The 18300-nt window shown below is 48.3% G+C and overlaps 1 protein-coding gene across 1 annotated transcript in view; it reads right to left on the reverse strand.

Annotated features, from left to right (window-relative positions):
- TFAP2E (transcription factor AP-2 epsilon) overlaps positions 1-17679 on the reverse strand; it is a 43391-nt gene extending 25712 nt beyond the window's left edge. The window contains exons 1-3 of the mRNA XM_032766782.2: positions 17653-17679; positions 16773-17219; positions 14637-14688 (exon numbers count right to left, since the gene is read on the reverse strand). Of these exons, the coding sequence (XP_032622673.1) occupies positions 14637-14688; positions 16773-17219; positions 17653-17679 (526 nt within the window). The remainder of the gene's footprint in view (positions 1-14636; positions 14689-16772; positions 17220-17652) is intronic.
- Positions 17680-18300: the final 621 nt, after the last annotated feature.

Raw genomic sequence — 18300 nt, forward strand, 5'->3', positions numbered from 1 at the left:
ATAATTATCTCTACCAAGCTCAGTTACTCAGAGGGAGGAACTGTGCCCCATAAGCAATGAAGTTTTGCCCACTAAGCTTGTTAGCTCCATGTCAGGCTCTTAAAGAAGAGTTTGTCAATAGCAAGAATAGTCAATTCACACCATAAATGTGTTAATAATTTTATTTTAAAAAGCTTGCATCAAGTTCATGTTGCTGCTGTGAACTGAGCTTGCCTGGTGGCTTTCTTGGTTTGTTTAGATTTATTCACACACACACACAGTTCCCACTCCGTGGGCTGTGGGAGCCCCTGCCCAGACGTAACTTGAACTGCAGTCTTTAATTCAAAAATTGTTTTTGATGAAAAATGGCTTTTGATAAAAAAAAAACAACCAAGAAAATTGTTTGGATTTAAAAAAAAATTCCAATTTTTGGATGGAAAAAACTAAATCAGAAAAGTTTTGAGTTTTCAATTGTCCTTCCTTTTGCTCCAATTTCCAGTCCCTTCTCCCTACCCCCACCCTCCCAGGGACAAATGATAAAAAGGGGAAGGGGGGGAGGAAAACCAAAATCCAAACATTTTCAGGTTTTCGGGGTTGATGGGGGGTGTTAAAATCTGAACATTGTCACAAGAATTTTCAAGAAAATGAAATTTTTAAAAACATTTGCAAAACATAATTAGTCTTTTTGGACCAGCTCTAGGCATAACTCCAATCCAACAGCACGAATGCCCAAACAGAACGCCGGGACAGCAGCACAATGCAATAGAATTTGGCAGCAGCCAGGAGGCCACGCAAAAGCTCAACTCGCCCAGCTCTGCAACAAACATCTGTAGAAAAAAAGGGGATCTATTGAGATATGCGGGAGAGAGGCACCCTGGGCTCTGTCGGCCAGTGCTCTGGCTAAGCGATGTGCAATAGATCAACTCAGAGCAAAAGAAGGGGAAGTTGGAGGTTCCTTTAGAATCTATGAATTGGGCCTGACCCACTGCCAGTCTTACCTACCATCTTATCCTCTCTCCATTTCCCATTCCTAGTTCATCCTTGAAACAGCCTCCCATCCTCCTCTCAATCCCTGTTTCACACTTGTCCCATAGAGTCTCCCACACACATCTCCTCTCCTTTAAAGAGCATTTGTATGTGATTTGTTATGTAGCTGCTTGAGTTACAGCTCCAGTAGGTGCAGTGACTTGACCAAGGCAGTAGGCAGTGATGGAACCTGAAACAGATCCCAGGGGGCCTGATGCCAAATCTACTCTAATCTTAGGATCATATGGGATGGCCGTTGTCCTGGCCAATACCAGAGATTGAACTGGAGACTTCCAGAGCTGAAAGCATGAATCCCAACAGCCTGAACTAAAAAGCCAAGCTCTGCAGCTGTGGCCAGTGGGTCATGCACACTCTCTCCAAAGCATGGACTCATGAGGAACAATCCACATTCAGAATTCACATCTCTCCAAAGGGAAGGCCCTGTTGGTGTAACTTTTAAAGAACACACCCAAGGAGCAGCCCAGTAACCTTCTCTGAACCTGCTTTTCAAAAAAGCTTTTCCACTTCCAACAAAGGGAAAAGAATTCAGTTAAAAACATCTAATTAAGCAGTAAGTCATGACAAGGTGCATGGAACTCAGAGATAACAAGTGCCTGGGAGGCGTTCTGAAGGCTGAGACAAAAAACAAGGCCTTCCACCGTGCCTGCCGTATGTTATCTCACATTAACACACACCTTGTATCCTGCTGCAGTTATAAGACATTAAAAATATCAGTTTAATGAAGGGATGTCTATGCAGGCACGAGTCAGAGTAAAAAACTTAATTTTAATGTGTGTGTGTGTGTGTGCGCGCGGGTGCACTAGAGGGAAACACCACCTTGCCCAAATACTGGATACAGCCTTATAACTGCAGGTCTTTGTGGCCTTGTATTTTACAGAATGACACCACATCTTCCCTTTCTCATTGCAGAATATGCTGTTACACTAATCTCTTATGAATATACTTAATTCATTAACTGTTTTTTCCCCCTGCCATATCAGGCTTCATGTTGTATTAATTACAACTGAATTCTTACACATACCTAAATTAACAAAAAATAAAACCACTCCCCTACCACCAACAACATCAAACTTTACCAAGGCCCCGTCCTAGCACTGTCCTACACACGAAGCTCCCACTGAAAATTCTGCATGTTAATCAGGGCTTTTCATTTTGCGGTAGGATTATTTTTTATCTTGAAACCTGAAAATTGTGCGCAGGACTAGTCTGTGTAACTACCTATTTCTCATTCTCCCTCCTTCATTCCATCCATTAGTTTGTTCCACCACTTGTTGCATTTAGACTTTAAGCTCTTTGGGGTATGAACTGTTTGTTACTATGGGTCTGCAAAGCACAATGGGGTCCTGATCCTGATTGGAGCTAGAACACTACCACTATCGTCCGCAAAATATCCTCAGCTGACAAATCAAACAAATCAAAATACATGAATAAAGACAGCAAGATCCTGATCCTGCTGCTGCTCAAATCAAAGGAAGATTTGCCACTTCCTTCAAAGCAAGCAGGATTGGGCCCTAAGTCTGTAAATGCATTGGATGCAAATTGCTATTTACATTTGGTGCATGTTTTATTTTGCTGATACTTAAGAATTATGAAGCCAAATTAAATTATTTATAAGGTTGCCTTGTAGACATCTAATCCATCACTCTCTTTCTACGTACTCGTCTGATCCTCCTGACTGTTGCATCTAAGCACCCACTGCCATACCATCATGACCATGCAGCAGATTTTTGGGCAGACATGCCCTCTGCTGCTGTCACAATGAATATGTGTCTTAAAGACACTAAGGTACCCAAGAGATTTTTATTTTCGTTCAAACAAAAAGGCTTTATCAGAAAGTTTCAAACATTCCAGAAAGGGTGTAAATGCAACAATCAAATAAACCTCCTTATTTCTGAGATCAAACTGTAAAACTCAGTGGCACCATGCTCAGTTTCACATAGCGAAGAAAACTTCCCTCCACCTTCTATAAGCCAGCAAAGTGAGGATGCTTTAAGCTACCCCCATTTTGAGTTCCAGCTGATTGTTTTTGGAAACGTGTTGTTATAGCTGTTTGTCTGAAGATGCTTTTTAATGTCAGAGTGTGAGCAGCTGTCTCACGCCTCAAAGACATGACAACAGCAGGTGAAAGAGAGCAGGAAATGCCATTTAGCGGAATCTATCAGGACAGCCAGCCCTAAACTGAATTTTCACTGTGAGCTCAGAGGCATTGTTTGACTCTTCTGGTTAAATTATGAAGTTGAGAAAAATATATTCCCCTTTCAGTTAAGGCTTGATCTGAAAAATGGTTATGGGAAAGAGGCATTTCTAAAGCACTTTCCAACAAGAGAATGAATAAACAGGTTTGTGTGGCGGGTGTGTGGGTGTGGGATAGCCACAATATCTGTATCACCAAGCTTTAGCTGCTTAAGATTTTATACATTTTCTTCTGAAACTAAAAATTTCTAATCACTTACCATGTTAGTAATTGGGAGGACGGATGGTCCAGTGGTTAGGTCACTAGCCTGTGACTCAGAAGACCCAGCTTTAATTCTTGTCACAGGCTCCCTGCGTGATCTTGGGCAAGTCTGTCTACACTGCAAATCAAGGTGTGACTGCAGCAGGGTTTGACATACTTCAATCTAGCTGGTGTAGGGAACAGTGGTGGATGCAGCTTTGGCATAGGCTAGCCACCACAGTACAAGCCTGTTGGGACTGTGGGTACATACCCAGGGTCTGTGCTACCATATCCTCATTGGTATTGTTACCTGTGCTAGCTAGATTAAAGTTAGAGCGAGGATGCTACAATGACACCTTCGTTTGCAATGTAGATGTACCTGTAATCTCTCTGTGTCTGAGCCAAAGCCCACTGAAGTCAGGCTATGCCAGCATCTATGTTAGGATTTAGTAAATGCCTCACAATGTTCTCTGGATATTCACTTGACTAAAACACAGAGTTTTGTTAGCTTATGTTCGTCCTCCATCCCACAAAGATTCTAGCAAACCTGTTTACTGGGACAAATGATCATGGAAACAGTGAATTTAAGCCAATTATAAGAATATTTGTGGAAAGTGAAGTATGAATGCATATTTGCAACTAAAATCTGGCTAAGAGTTATGCTCATCCAATCAGGGGCTAGAAACAATCCTATAGGATCTTATAGGACCCATCAAAACTAACCTACACAGCGACTTCTGAACAGTCACAACAACAAAGTGCTCTTTAACAATCTACAGACCAAGAATTATCCATAGAAATTACCCAGGGAACAATAACAATTGCAGGATAAATCTGAGAACACTGTAAATTGCTCAGAGACGATTTGTGAAAAACAAAGAGGTTCCTCCATTCACTGAATAAATTGTTCATTCTGCAATAATATCTCCACAAACTGTGGAACCTTCTTGCCAGCGCAAACCCCCAGCCTGCTGCCATGCTTAAGGAGCTGGATAAGAACCAAATCTGGCCCTAAATTCTCTAGCCCTGACTATCTGTGCTACATACTGTGGAGCACATCGATATGTCATTCAAAGAAATAGTGTTGTTTTGCTTTATGTAGGCTGCACCTTTAAATGTAAAAGAGCCTCCCTGTCTGCTGCTTGGAAGCTGTCATTTTGTGTTTCCTTTCAGATGCAGAATGTTAGCAGTGAGTCTCACACTCTGGATTGATCCCTCCCCCTCTCTTTCCACTCTGTGCAATCCAGTAAATCTGTGCAAAGTGTGTGCAATTGGGGGTAGGAAATGCCAGCAGATCAAACAGCAGTGTTTTACACCTGCTGTGCACAGGGTAAACGACTACACAAGGTACAGGGCTATCAGGCTTATTTTCTCCCCCACCACCACCACCCCGATACTTAATATTTGTTTGTTCTTTGCTGCTTTTCTTAATCTTAAACAAAAGCCACTTAGACAGAAGGAGCCATGGTTAGCTCTGTGAGTCTGGAAAAACACAACAGAGACATATCAAACCACCTACTTCATCTCTTAAAGCTACATAGAAATGGCCTATGATGACACTAGCTACCAAAACTACCGATGTTAAAAGAAACCAACCAAATATTTTGGCAATAAACCCTCAGACTAAATGAAATCTCCTCGGTTGTGACCATACCTGCTGTTGCAAGTATCTCAACAAGATGTCTGCAATATTGAATAACCGCCCTCTGCTGCAGCTTTGAAACTGTTTTACTCCATTGCCAAACAGATTGCATTAAATCTCAGTCACTCAATGTTAGTATCAATTTGTGCAAAGGGAATATGGATCTGCTCCAGCCAGATCTATAATTACAGTCGCTGTACTAAAAAGACGCGGCATAATGCACCCTAGGGACTCCCAAGGTGGCAGACTATACAGGCAGAGCTTACTGTTTACAGGCATCAGAGGTCTTTGTTCGGAAAGTTATAGAGGTCTCTTAATATTTTGCTGCCATTTTTTGGCTCAAGTTTTCTGTAGTTGGCTTCAGAAAAATGATTTCATAGCTTGGGACATGAGAATCTTTCAGGTAAAGATGGGAAAAGGTCAGTTTAGAGTTTATGGGGTGAATGATGGAAGTTTTTTTGACCAAGTGAGTTAGCCATATCTCAGCACTTAGGAGTTTTTTTCCCTTTTCACCTGCAAAGATTTATTTTAGATTTGTGTCAGGGAGATGCACTGTGAGGAAGTTGTGGATTAAACTTGCCTGATGCATTAAGATTAAAGTGCAATTTATTGCAATACTGGGTACCTTTTACATTTATCTGTAACATCTAGTAGAGAGAAACATACTCAGAAATCCTCACTATAAATCGGTTCAACTCGTAACTTTTACTCCCTGACCTTAAATTGCTTAGAATTTGCCTATGTGGGTTGTTTTTGTTTTTAAACTGAAATTCATTCTTTCGGTGATGCCAGAGCAGGGAAGGGTGGGTCCCTCAGAGAAAATGCAACAATACATGCCTGGGTGTCTAGCGAATAAAAATAGCAACCCCAGTCTGGAGCAAATCCTGAGGGTCCTTATTTGCTTCTCACTTAGAGCTTACTTAGGTAAAACTCCCAGTTAAGTCTATGAGAGCCAGGGCTTTCAGATTTGACCCTGAAGTAAGCAGAGGTGAGTGAAGAAAGAATGATGCAATATCACATCAAAATAAATAAGGTTGCAAGGTAATTAATTCTGCCTACTTCCAGTTAAAGGCTCCACTGTTTATTTACTATTGACTAGCAACTCCTGGCTTACAATGCAAAAACATACCTTCCCGTCAGACATGCAGAGCAGAAGGGCCGGTTATTTGAGAATTAACATACCATTAACCATTGCTACAGATATAAACTCTGGACAACTTTAAGGGCCTGATTGGCTCCCACTGATAAGAATGAGATCTTGGCCACTGACTTTAATCAGAGAAGGATCAGGCCCTGGTTTCTTTTTAAGTCAAAATATGCCCACTCCTATAGGTATTGCAGAGTTGTTAATTAAACAAGGGGAAACAGACATTATGGAAATATGCCTTATAGGCCTCCTATGACCAGCTAGGAGTTCCTGAGCCCAACTCACCAAGTGTAAAGGGACCGAGAACCAAGAGAGAAGTATAGGGTCTGATCCTGCAAACATTAACTAGAGAGCTGTCAGAAACCCCACTGGCTAGTCATGGTAAAGCTCTGCACTCTATAATAAGGGGTTTCAAGATCTGGCCCTTACGGTGACCTCCACCCCAGAGCAGGATGCACAGGCACCATTTAAGGCCCATAGGCCTCTTGCTGGCTGGCTGTCCCAGAGGGAATTCCATCCTCACTACCTTAAAAATGAGGGACACCTTTCTGTGATTTAAAAACTTGCCCATGAAACATGCCATGGGCCCGATCCTGAGGCTCTTACTCTGGCAGAACTCTGTTTTGCTAAGGAAGGCAGGATTGGGCCCCTGGTTTAGAAGGCTGGTTGAGTTTCTTTTGCTCTAGAAAAATATGGTTCCTGGGCAGAAGTAAAGCTCCCTGTTACATTAGGGACATGGAGAAGCGCTTGGGATTATTTTGTTTTTTGTTTCCACAAAGTAGATCTTTTTTCAGATACACGTTTGCAGCTATTGCTCATGTAAAAGTTTCCCCAACCGCCTTCTTTCATCATAACGCAACAATTTGGACTGTGTTATTTCTGAGCCACCAGACTGGTTTGGAATGCATGGTTAGAGATGATCTGTTTCGTTTGCACACTCCACACGCTCATTTACTAACTTCACAAGCTTCTCCAATACAATCAGATTCCACTTGCACATATGGAGAGAGCTGGAAATTGTGTGCAAGGCTTTAAAGATACTATACTGGGGAAACAAAAAAATCTGATTACTCTCCAAAACATATTGTGCCTCTTTATTCTAAACGTAGCAGTTTGCTCTAAGAGAAACCCGAATGGAAATAGTCTACAGGCACTGAAGTTGCAGAAGACTTGTATCTACTTGCCCCTGCTCTTCAGACTTCTTTTTTTTCCCCTTGAGACACTGCAAAATCTTCAAGATGCAAGCCTGGCTTTGTAACAATAATGATAATTCCAATTTGGGAGAGAGAAATTTTCTAAATAATCATAAATTTTGACAAGGGAAGAGGGGAACACCCTCCCTTCACACACTGTAATTACACCCAAACTTTCCAGACTCTATTCTCATTGAAGCATATTTTAAACCTGTTATCTCTGATGCTTTTGGCACACACAAAAAAGCAAATGTACAGCAAACACTTATGTGTAATGAGAGCGCAAACACACACTGGAGCCTGTTGTAACGATTTCTCATGCAATGGTATTTAATGAAATGCCTCCTATGTGTTCTAATTAAAGCTAAAATAATTATGGTTGTTAATGCTTCCCTGAAATGCCTTCTGTAATGAAATTTTATTCTTGGAATAACAATTTTCCTGTAAAGGGTACTGTAATATACCACAGTTTTTCTTTTCTTTTCTTTTTTACTGTGTAATGACTACCATCAGTGCAGCACTGATGTCGACTGGAGCTTTGCCTGAATAAAGATTGCAAGATTAGACCCAGTAAGAAAGGATTCTGATCTCTGCTAATTTCAGCGAGTTATTCTAGATTTCAGCTGGTGAAATGAAGATCAGAAGTTGGGTCCAAAAGGTTTACCCTCACCCCTCACAGGCTTTCTTCTTAAAACCAGTATAAATAATAGAGAGGCCTGATTTCTCTACTGCTCTGTGCTTTGTATAATATAAGCATTTACACTAGTGCAAAGTTAGTGCAAGCTACTACCACTCTGATTTCGTAGAGGTTTACACACCCACTTTGCCCTCGTGCAAATGATTGTACAAAGTGGAGGGCAATAGTGAAGCAGGCCCCAATTCTGCAATCTTTACTCAGGCAAAAGGCTGATTGACTTTACTGGTGATTTTTTGAGCAGGAGGACTGCCTGGCCAGGTCTCTCATTATAACCTGCTTCACGTGTCACTCAGGTGTTATCAGGTGTAGTTATCTCAGGAGCCTTTGCATCCATCTGAACGTCAGAAACCTAAAACTGCCCATATTAACCGTCACCACTACGCGTTTAAAGAGGGCTGCGGTTTTGTCGCTGTGCTTGTGTTTAATGGCCACACTTATCAGTGGTTTGCTCTCTTCGAAACGTTAAGGGAAGCCAGGAGCAGGGTTTGAATATTTCATACGAGGTATTAGCCCAGGCAGCCGCATAAATCGATCATGGTCTTAACGCGCTCAAGGATACTCCCATGGAGTTTTTATTAGACAAATACTTTACAGAGTTGAGCTATTTGAACCACGGGGTTTTGTTTTCAAGCAGATGGGGGCGTTGAACAGGTAGAGGAGAATCGGTCGTAAATTATGAACGACACTTTCAGTGACACCAGAGACTATCAGCTGCCTGCGTGTGTGTGTGTGGGGGGGTGTACACACACTTTGTGCTGCGCTATATTTATGGCTCAAGTTTATTTGACTCCTTATTGCAACCCGTTATTGCAACATCAGAAATAGGGAATAAACTAAAGAAAAAATGTCGGGTTACCATTGCGGGCGTTCCTAATCTGCGGGTTCCATTCCGCTGTCAGTCACTGGGATTTACACTGGGTTGAAAATCGGCTGCTTGGAGTTGCAGCGGGGTAAAGAAGAGCACACAGCGGCGGGAGTTTTGGGCAGGGAGGAGGTGTTGGGGGTTCACGTAGGAGGCTGATTTTGATTCTCTAACTGGGGGGCGGTAGTCATGGCTTATCTTCCACGCGTAGGGGAACAGAGGGATCTTTAGCAGAAGCGGGCAGTAGAAAGATTTTGTACAGAATGAGATGAATGCGACTCGCTCTGTTTCGTAAAAAAGTATTTTCAGCGAGAGAACTAGACCTCAGGACGATCAGTAAATACACAGTTCTAAGCAAACCTCCTTAGAGTTCAGAAGAGTTTTATCTCCCGGGTCTCGGGGCATGTTTCAAAAGTGACTGTTTAACATTTGAAACAACCTGCTATTAACCTCCCCCAAGTGCTCACCCTCGTTGATTTGGAGTCGAATTTAGTTTGGGAAGGTTAAAAATAATCCGCTGAGGTGGGGCTACCAAATTATCTCCAACCCTCGTTAGGATCCAATGTGCACCGATAAGGTCAACTCCATTTCCTGATATCAGCTCGCTTCGCTTTTCCGAGTTCTCCCCAACAGGGATTTGGTTTTTACAGGGTCAGGGAGCGACTGGAGTCTGGGACAAGAGAGCAAATTCTGCATTTGCTTTCTCTGGTTATTATTCATTCGGATGTCGGGACCGATCCGGAACCTTTTGTCGAATTAAAAACGAAACAAAATTGAACTCAGGGCAGGATCTGGCCCTTGGCTTTTGTAAGGTTACAGATAAATGCGCTCCGTAGTGGGAAAGCATCATCCGAATCAGTGAGAACCGACGGCGGGGAAAGGAGGTCGGGATCCGAATCAAGGGGGTTGGAGAAGCTGTGAAATGGCTGAGATCAAACTGTGGAGCCCTCGACAGAAACCAGCGGGAATGGACTGTAAGGGCCTGGGAATCCCCCGCCGAGGGGAGCAGCAGTGACACCCCTCCAAGGCTCAGTTTCCCCTGACCTGATCTTTAATCCCAGGCTCTGGAAATAGCACGGGGTTTACAAAGCGCCTTTAAATCGTTTAAAAATCAAGTTTAACGTAAGAGGTCAATGGATAAATATCTCCGGGCCCATCAAGATCCTGGGGGTTTCTATTTAAAACCTCCCCGCTTTCGGGGCTTCTCTCTTTCCAGAAGAGCTGGACGTCTGGCTGGGTTCACAGACGTGCAGTTAATTTGCAGATGAGCTAAGCGGCATCAGTCACCGCATTAGGGGGAGTTTGTTTTTCCTTTGAACTGTTCTGGGACTGGGACTTGCCTGGCGAGCTCTTCCCCGGCCGGCCAGCCGCACCACAGCCCTGGCGGCCTCCGGGGCGCTTTTGTTTTGCAAAACAAGAAGAGAAAATAGTCTGGAAGCTGCATTTTATTAGAGCCCTTTCCGGGGGGCTCGGGGGCGTCCCGCCCTCCCCTCCCAGTCCCCATGGGAGAAGAAAATCCAGGGGACGCATTGATTCCTCACTGTCTTGTGCTGAACTGGGCGCCGGGCAATAAAGCAAAGAAAGAAACAACCTGAACCAGGACCTGAGCCGTTTGAAACGCACCACACCGCGCCTGGAGAGTCCTGAGACCTGCCGGCCCGGCCTCCCCGGGGAACTGCCTGGCAAACCACCTCCGCTTTTCCCCTTGGCCGGAGAGAGCCGCCATGGACGGGGCTTGCTTTAGGGCTGATCAGTTCCTAGGAGCGGCTGCGCCCCCAGTTCAAGTTCAAGTGGCGGAACCAGCGGGAATTCCCCGTGTCCTGCAGCCCCCCCGAGACCCACAGAGGATGTTTTCCCCCCGTCAGCGGGGACTCGCGGAGAGGGAGATTGAAAGCGACTCCTCACGCAGCTGGGTGGCTGATCCATCATAGCGACATCCAGTCCCAGCCTTTTCTGCGCCGATATTAACACTGTTCGTCACATTTCACTACAGCCCGTTCGGCTGGGATATCCTCAGCCTGTTACTCGCTTGCGTTTCTCTCTCTCTCCCAGCCTAAGCCACAGCAGCGCTGCTGCAAACAGCCCGAAGAACCCCTCTCTGCGTTGCCTGGATCCGTGTAACGCTCAGGCCTGGATCGTTTCATGAACAAGAGAAACTATTTCCTAATCTTGAGAAAACACCACCACACGGTTCTTCGTGTAACACACTCATTCCCCTGGGGCTCTCTCTGCGTTAATGCTCCCCAGACACCTTTCTAGTCTAAGCCCCTGTTTAGTCCGAAATCAACATAAACTCTCCCATACAAATGTTTTGCTGCAGATGGGGACTTGGCATAACTAGTTCCGATTTTTTAGGAGTAAGTTTACAACAACAACCAAAAGAGGGAAAAGCCGGTGCATTCGGTGCTGCATAAAGGATTCAAGTTTTAACAGCCGACTGAAGAACTTTGCCGTCTAAAATCAAAGCGGGGCGGTTTGCAGTCACAGCTGCAAATGCCTTTTCGTTTGCGTTAGCGGAGAAAGGCTCGTTCCAAAATACAGCGCGGTCATTAATTGTCTTTGGTCTTTGTTTGTTTGTTTTGTATTCAAATGGCTTCCCCGGAATTCCTGCTGCTTTGGGCCCTGCTTTAAGCTGGTTTGGGGGGAGCTTCGGGGGGAGAGGGGAGTTGTGTGGAGTGTGACCCAGATGCGGTGGTCTGGAAATCAATTGCTCTGCACTAGGGGGTAACTTTTGACAGCAAACTCTGTTAGGCATCCTGGCTGCGCAGCGCCATCAGCGCGCAGAGAATGTTTGAAAATCTGCGCTGACTTTTTTGGGAACCTGCCTCGCGATTTTGAAGCCAACCCCTGAAGTTCCCAGGGTCGTGGCTGGAACCAGCGTTTTGCTGCCTGTTACTGGGCAGTGACTTTGGGGGAGATTGTTGCTGTTTGGGGGGGGGACGAGGGATGTAGACGCGGAACTTTATTTTGAAAAGTGCTTAACCCCAGGTTTGCCCATTTCTCCATAACCCCTCGGAGCTGTGACGCTCCATTGGGGATATGCAGTTTCCAGAATGGGAGCACAGACCAGCTCTCCTGTTTGGAAACGCGGCTCCGGGGCTATTCCAGTCTGCGGGATAAGTAACCTATGATATCACTGCCTGGTCTGATGGGAGCTGCTCTCTCCAGCTCCAGCCGCGTGCGGGGCTCGAGAGAAGGACAAGTTCCCGGAACGCGCCCGGTCCTGCATGTCTGTACCGGCCCGGCCTGAGCCTGCATTTCCCGGCCACGTAAACCTGGCGGGTGATGGAGCAGGCGGGGTTGGCCAGCACCTCTGCCCAAGTTGCTCCTCCGAGGCAGGCTCTCCTGGGTCAGGCCTTCCGCCGGTTCAGTAGCGGAGCCTGCCAGCCTGCAGGTAACTCACCCCCCACCCCCGGCCCTGCACAAACGGCTTGGCTCTGATTTTCTTTAAAAAGCTACAGCGCAATAACCTGGGGGGTTGCCGCCCACCCCCGGCTGGGATTCCAGGCTCGGGGCTGCTTTCCCGTCCCCAGCCCAGGGAGGGGGGTGTAGTGACGTTGGCCATGTGGGCGACTCTGGGGGGGCCATACCCTGCCCAGGATCCAGGAGCCCGATCTTGACTGAGCGGCAGCCTACACTGTACAGCGCTGATCGGCCCAGGAGGGTCCCCGAGTCTGAGCAGCACATTTCAATGGGCCGTAGCCTGCCCTGGACTCCTGTGCCGAGAGCGAGCTGGGAAGTTGTATGTGCGGTGGCTGGGGTTACTGGGGAGGGGGGGTACAGAGACTTGCCCTGGTGTCTGGGTCCCATCCTGGCTTTGCCAATGACCCGCTGCTTGGCCTAGGGTAGGGCCCAGACCCAACGCGCACAGGGCCAGCAGCTGGATTCTTCCCGTGGCCCGGTAAGGCAGGGTAGGAGTCCCCTCCCCAGGCGCTGCGCGTTATGGAAGGAGGTTTGGGCTGCAGAAGGACAATTAGACACAATGCCGCTGCTCAAAGCCCTCCCCCGGAGATGCGTTTCTCCTTCTTCCCCTTTGTAAATCGGACCTGGGTTTTACGGCGCTTTGCTGGAGTTTTACTGCTCTGGCTCCCGGGCCATCCCTGGGCCCAGCAATGACACGTATCACTCTGGGCTCCAGCCGCCGCTAGGAGCCACGGGCCGTTTTCATGTGGGGCTGGCTGGCCAGCTCTGACACAACAGCCGAGGCTTGCTAGCTCTTGTGCCTCTCTCCTTCCCCCCCTGGCGATTTCAACCCAGCAGGTCTCGTGTTAAAACACAAACACGCTATTTTGACCGTTGTTAAAGTTATTTTACTGACCCAGCGCAAATGGGGCATTTTGATTCTATGCGTGACTTAAAAAAAAAAGGCAAATGTAATTTTGTCTGCGATGAGCACAGAGTGTAAGAACCCTCCCACCCCCAGCCCGGCAGTGAACCCAAGGACTTTCCATGCTGAGCGGCGAGCGCTGATGGGATCCCAAGCAAAGACAGAGTCTATTTTTAAAAATATTTTCCTAATTATATTTACTCTCCTGGGGAGGGGACCAGAGAGAGACTCTTCCCCCCTCCCTCTCAGCTTCGGGAACTCGCCACGCTTTCACTTAGCCAATCAATCGGGTGAAGTGCAATCGATCGGGAGCTGCCGGCCAGGACAGTAAATAATCAATAGTAGATAATCACCCCCGAACTCTCCCGCTTTCTGCAGGATCGCGGCTGCTTTGACGAGGAGCTGGGATTGGTGCATAATTTAAAAACACCCCCTTCCCCCATCCCTGCTCCACACTGGTTTATTGTGCGACTCCTGTTCCCGGCTGCTGAAGGCGCTGATCCAAAGCCAACTGAAATCCATGGAAGTCTTTCCATTGGCTTCCTTCGGCTTTGGATCAGGCCCCCTGTCCACAAGCTTGGGGCCTGTCCGGAGAGGGTTGTAGAGACGTTTTCTGGTCTCCCCCTCCTCCGCACCCTTGCCTAGCAAGCAAGAGACCCACGCAGTCCCCAGGCGCCCCCGACATGTCAGCCCCAACCAGCCCGGATCTGGAGCAACGGCGGATCGCTGCGAAATAGCCCCAGCGCCAGGACTGAGCAGCAGAGTCCATCCTTGGGCCGGATGGGTTTGGTGGGGTGGGGGGATTCCAGTTACTCAGTGCCCTCCCCGCCCCCGTGCGTTTCTCCTGCCCCTCTGAGCGCGGACATTGTTAGTGCTTTATGAGGCAGTAAATATCCAGAGGCAGGGAGGATGCATTTGAACGCCGGGCAAGCCCTAAGTAATTACTTTTAACAGGGGGGAAAAAACCGGAGGGTCTCTGCGAGAAACCGGAGATTGGATCAGGCCCTGAGTCCGGAAATGGGCGCAGGCAGTCCGGATGGGCAGCTTGTCTCTGAGCTGGTGTGAAATGTGGTTAGGGGCTTAGTGAACACGAAGAAATGCTGGGACCGGACCCCATAAAGAGGAGAGGGACCCGGAACTGGTGTTGGGAGCAAACGCGGGGCTTCAAAACCTTGGCAGCGCCGGAGATTCCGGGCTCCCCCCTTCCCAGTGGGAACTGGGATCCCGCAGAGCCGGCCCACTCCCCAGAGGCGGCTGGGCTAATAAGGGCTTTCCTTGCAGCCCTGTTTTCAGAGGCGATCTCCTTACCTTTCTTGATCACCGACTGATCCAGTAAATTCAGCCCAGCCTCATCCACTGCCTGAAAACAGCAAGGCACAAATATTAGGGTGCAGCACTGGGCGGGGGGAAATCTCTCCGTTTTTAAATGGGCCACATCAACACCCCCCCCCCCCAACAGCACAGCTCTAGGCTTATATTTAAATAAAGATCGAATGAGATAAATTAGATCCTACAAATATTGGGCTTGCAAATGGATTCGTGCAGCTCCTCTTAACAGTCACCCCAGGTTATTTCATCAGATAGCTTTAAACCTACTTTGTGCTTGCATTTGTACCGAGGGCGAAAATCTAGAGTTGTTCTTTCTCGTTAGCAACGCGCAGACTTTCCTGTTCGAATTTCTAGCCTCAGTCGCTTGCGGGGGCGGGGAGTCGTTCCAGTTAACTCCTGAGCTAATTCCTAATTTTGGGGTAGATAGTTTGCAATTGCCTCCAAGCGGCAAACAAAAATACTCCAAGATTTGAGAGGACAGAGGAATGAGTTGTTCGCAGTGTGATTCTCGCCGTTGGTCCCAGGATATGGAGAGAGACCAGAAAGGCGAGGAAATATTTTTTATTGGACCAACTTCTGTTCATGGAAAAGACTTTTCTTTAAAATGAGGATGGGGAGATTGTTTGAGCTGGAGATTAAATATTGTTGCGGTTGGTTTTTTTTATTCTTTGCGCATAATGTTTCTTGCTCCGTATTTCCTTTGCTAGAGAGTTGACAAATCCGGAATAAAAAGCAAGTTAACAAAACACGACGAGGGTTTAAGTCATTGAAGTTCTCTGCAAAACTCCTGCCCCTCTGCTAGCCACTGTCTTCACGCGGTAAATAAATAAAATGATACAAAAATACAAATAAAACTTGAACTAATTCGATACACTTGGGAGGGTGAATAAAACGCCAATAAAAATTCCCGTCCTGGGCTCTTCGTTAACAGTCTGTGTCTTTGCTGGCTCCGATAAAAGCATCGCTGGAATATAACTGAATCAAACTCAAGGGAAAATCTCGATTTCTGGCCTTGAGAACGAGGATCGCATTTTGCTCCTTCTTTTAAAACAGCTAAATGGTGTTTTGTAAATATCTGCGCGCTCCCTTTCCCCGCAGCTCATGTCCCGATAGAAAATGAAAACAAGAGAGGAGACAACGCGTGGCTAGAAAGTTATTAAACGTTTCACATTCGGGGCAATTTGGATCGCAGAGGAAATCTAGGTTCTTGGCGGGACAAGCGAGGAAAGGATCTGAACGGAGGCGCAAATTGGGGGAAAGCGATTTGGAAGGAGAATCTTGAATTTGCAGCAAATCCAGAATTTACCGCAAAGACCCAACCAATAAAATTGCACATTTGTAAAATAACAAAACGAATTTACCTAGCGGCCCGGTTTGAAATGGAAAATGTCTCCCTCGAGCCTCCCCGAAACCAAAACCCCCCAACCAGGTCAAGTCCAATCTCTCCACCCGGGGCCTTCGCACGTTCTGATTTTAAATGAAGCACCATCGAAAACGAAGGAGTTAAGGAGAAAGGAGAGCTGCACTTTTAGAAGCGGCTCGGCCTTTTGGAAAACGAATCATCTTCACAGCCTGAGTGCGAAGGTCCCAACTCTCCCCCCGCCTGTTCCCACAGAACCGAGGGGCATTTCGGCTCTGAAAGCGCAGCAGGGCATTTTCCGGATCCCGTTTTAGTTTCACTCTCGGGACGGAGCTTTGGCTGGAGCAGCGAGGGGCCGTTTTATGATTAACTGCCCCCACTGAACAGCTTCTCTCAAACAAAGGGGCTCCCCCTTTAGCCCCCCCACAATTAAAATAACCCCCTTCCCATCTAAACCGCTTTGTTCCACCGCCTTCCCCCTGGGGCTGCTCCGGAAAGCCCCTTCCGAAGGACTGGACACAGCACAGGCCTGGTGGGGGGACCCCTTCCAGCAATGCAAACAGGATAGGGGGCTCCAGGCTTTGCGCCCCCAGGGCAGACAGCTGGGATCTGGGCACCGGGAAACCCGAGCCCGGCCGGAGAAAGGCTGCTCACTCAGCGCCAGCCTGGCCTCCTGGGGTGCCCCCTCCGTCCCCCGCCTGGCGGGCCTTGGGTCACTACTCAGCCCCCAGCCCCCCAGGGAGCCCGCTAGGTACCTGGATGTCCTCGAGGCTGGGATGTCCGAGTCCGTGGAGGCCCAGCGGCCCGTCTCCAAGCCCGTGGCCCCCATCGGCCAGTCCGTGCAGCAGGCGGGGGACCCCGGGGTATTCCCGGCGGGGATCCAGGCTCAGCGCCCGGTGGGTCTGGGAGAGCAGCCCCGCTTCCTCCTGCCGGGCCCGCTGCGAGTGCCAGCCGGGCTGCTGGTGCTGGTGGATGGGGTTGATGGCGCTGTACGGGTCCCCGAGGTGCGGGTAGCCGGCCTCCTGGCTCTGCGAGTAGGGCATGGGGGGCTGCGGGTAAGGCGGCGGGAAGTAGGGGGGCTGGAAGTCCGAGGCCGGCGTGTGGCAGAGCGGGGGGGCTGAGGAATAAGCCGCCTGGTTCAGGGAGGAGAGCTGGGAGAGGCGGCCGCCCGTGGAGGTCCCGTTCAGCCCATCGGGACGGTCCTGCGGAGGCAGAGAGAGAAGAAAGACGTCGGTCAGGCGGAGCTGGAGGCCGGGCTCCAGGGCCAGCTGGCTTCCCAGCGGCGCAGGGAAAGTCATCAAGCCCTGGGCAAAGCCCCCAGCTCCAGCGCCTGACACCTCCCCCGTCACGGGGCTAGGAATCCGCTTTGCCCCCCGGGTCTGCGTTCCTTTCGCAGGGAGAGCTCAGCGCTCCAGCCCGCAAACACTTTCTTACCTGCACTTCCCTCCTCCGCCGGGATCCTCCCAGCGTTAGCCGGGGACCCTCGAGCTCTGCAGTCTGGCCGAAAGCAGAGGCTGAAATCCCGGGCCATTTGCAGGGACGCGGCTGCCTTAACTACATTTCTCTGGGGTGCGCCTTAGAAAAGTGGCTCGCGAGCCTGGCCCCCTATGAGTCCCCCCCCCATACACAACTTACCATGGCTGAATAAGTGTGAACTAACATCTGTGCAGAAGGGGAGGGGGGACCCTACGGGAAGGTGCCAACGCAGAGATATGGAGGAGTAAAAGAAACCCCGGTAACAATCCTCTAAAATCGGGTGCAGCCCAGCAGCTCCATGGAGGAAAATCCCAGATCCAGAGGGGGGAGTTACGCGGATGGCTTTGTTCCTTCAATTACAAAATAGTTCAGTTTCAAAGTATTTCAGATGGTTCCCATCTCCCACTCCTCCTCCCTCTGAGCCCAAACCAACTCCATGCACTCCAGTTATAGAGCCGGGGGCGCGCAGGCAGCGCCGGGAGCGCGCGTTAAAGAGACAGAGCCTGAGTCTCGCCTCTTTTGTAGTATTGTATCAGAGGGGTAGCCGTGTTAGTCTGGATCTGTAAAAGCAGCAGAGAATCCTGTGGCACCTTATAGACTAACAGACGTTTTGGAGCGTGAGCTTTAGACGGCCGTGGGTGAATACCCACCTTTCGTCAGGACGCAGGTAAGTGGAAATTTCGCAGGGGCAGGTTAATATATGCTAGCAAGGCAAGCTAGAGATAACGAGGTAGTCAGTCAGGGAGGGTGAGGCCCTGTTCTAGCAGTAGAGAGGTGGAAAACCAAGGGAGGAGAACTGGTTCTGTA

This window comes from Chelonoidis abingdonii, chromosome 25 (assembly GCF_003597395.2).
Source record: "Chelonoidis abingdonii isolate Lonesome George chromosome 25, CheloAbing_2.0, whole genome shotgun sequence".
Taxonomy (NCBI): Eukaryota; Metazoa; Chordata; order Testudines; family Testudinidae; genus Chelonoidis; species Chelonoidis abingdonii.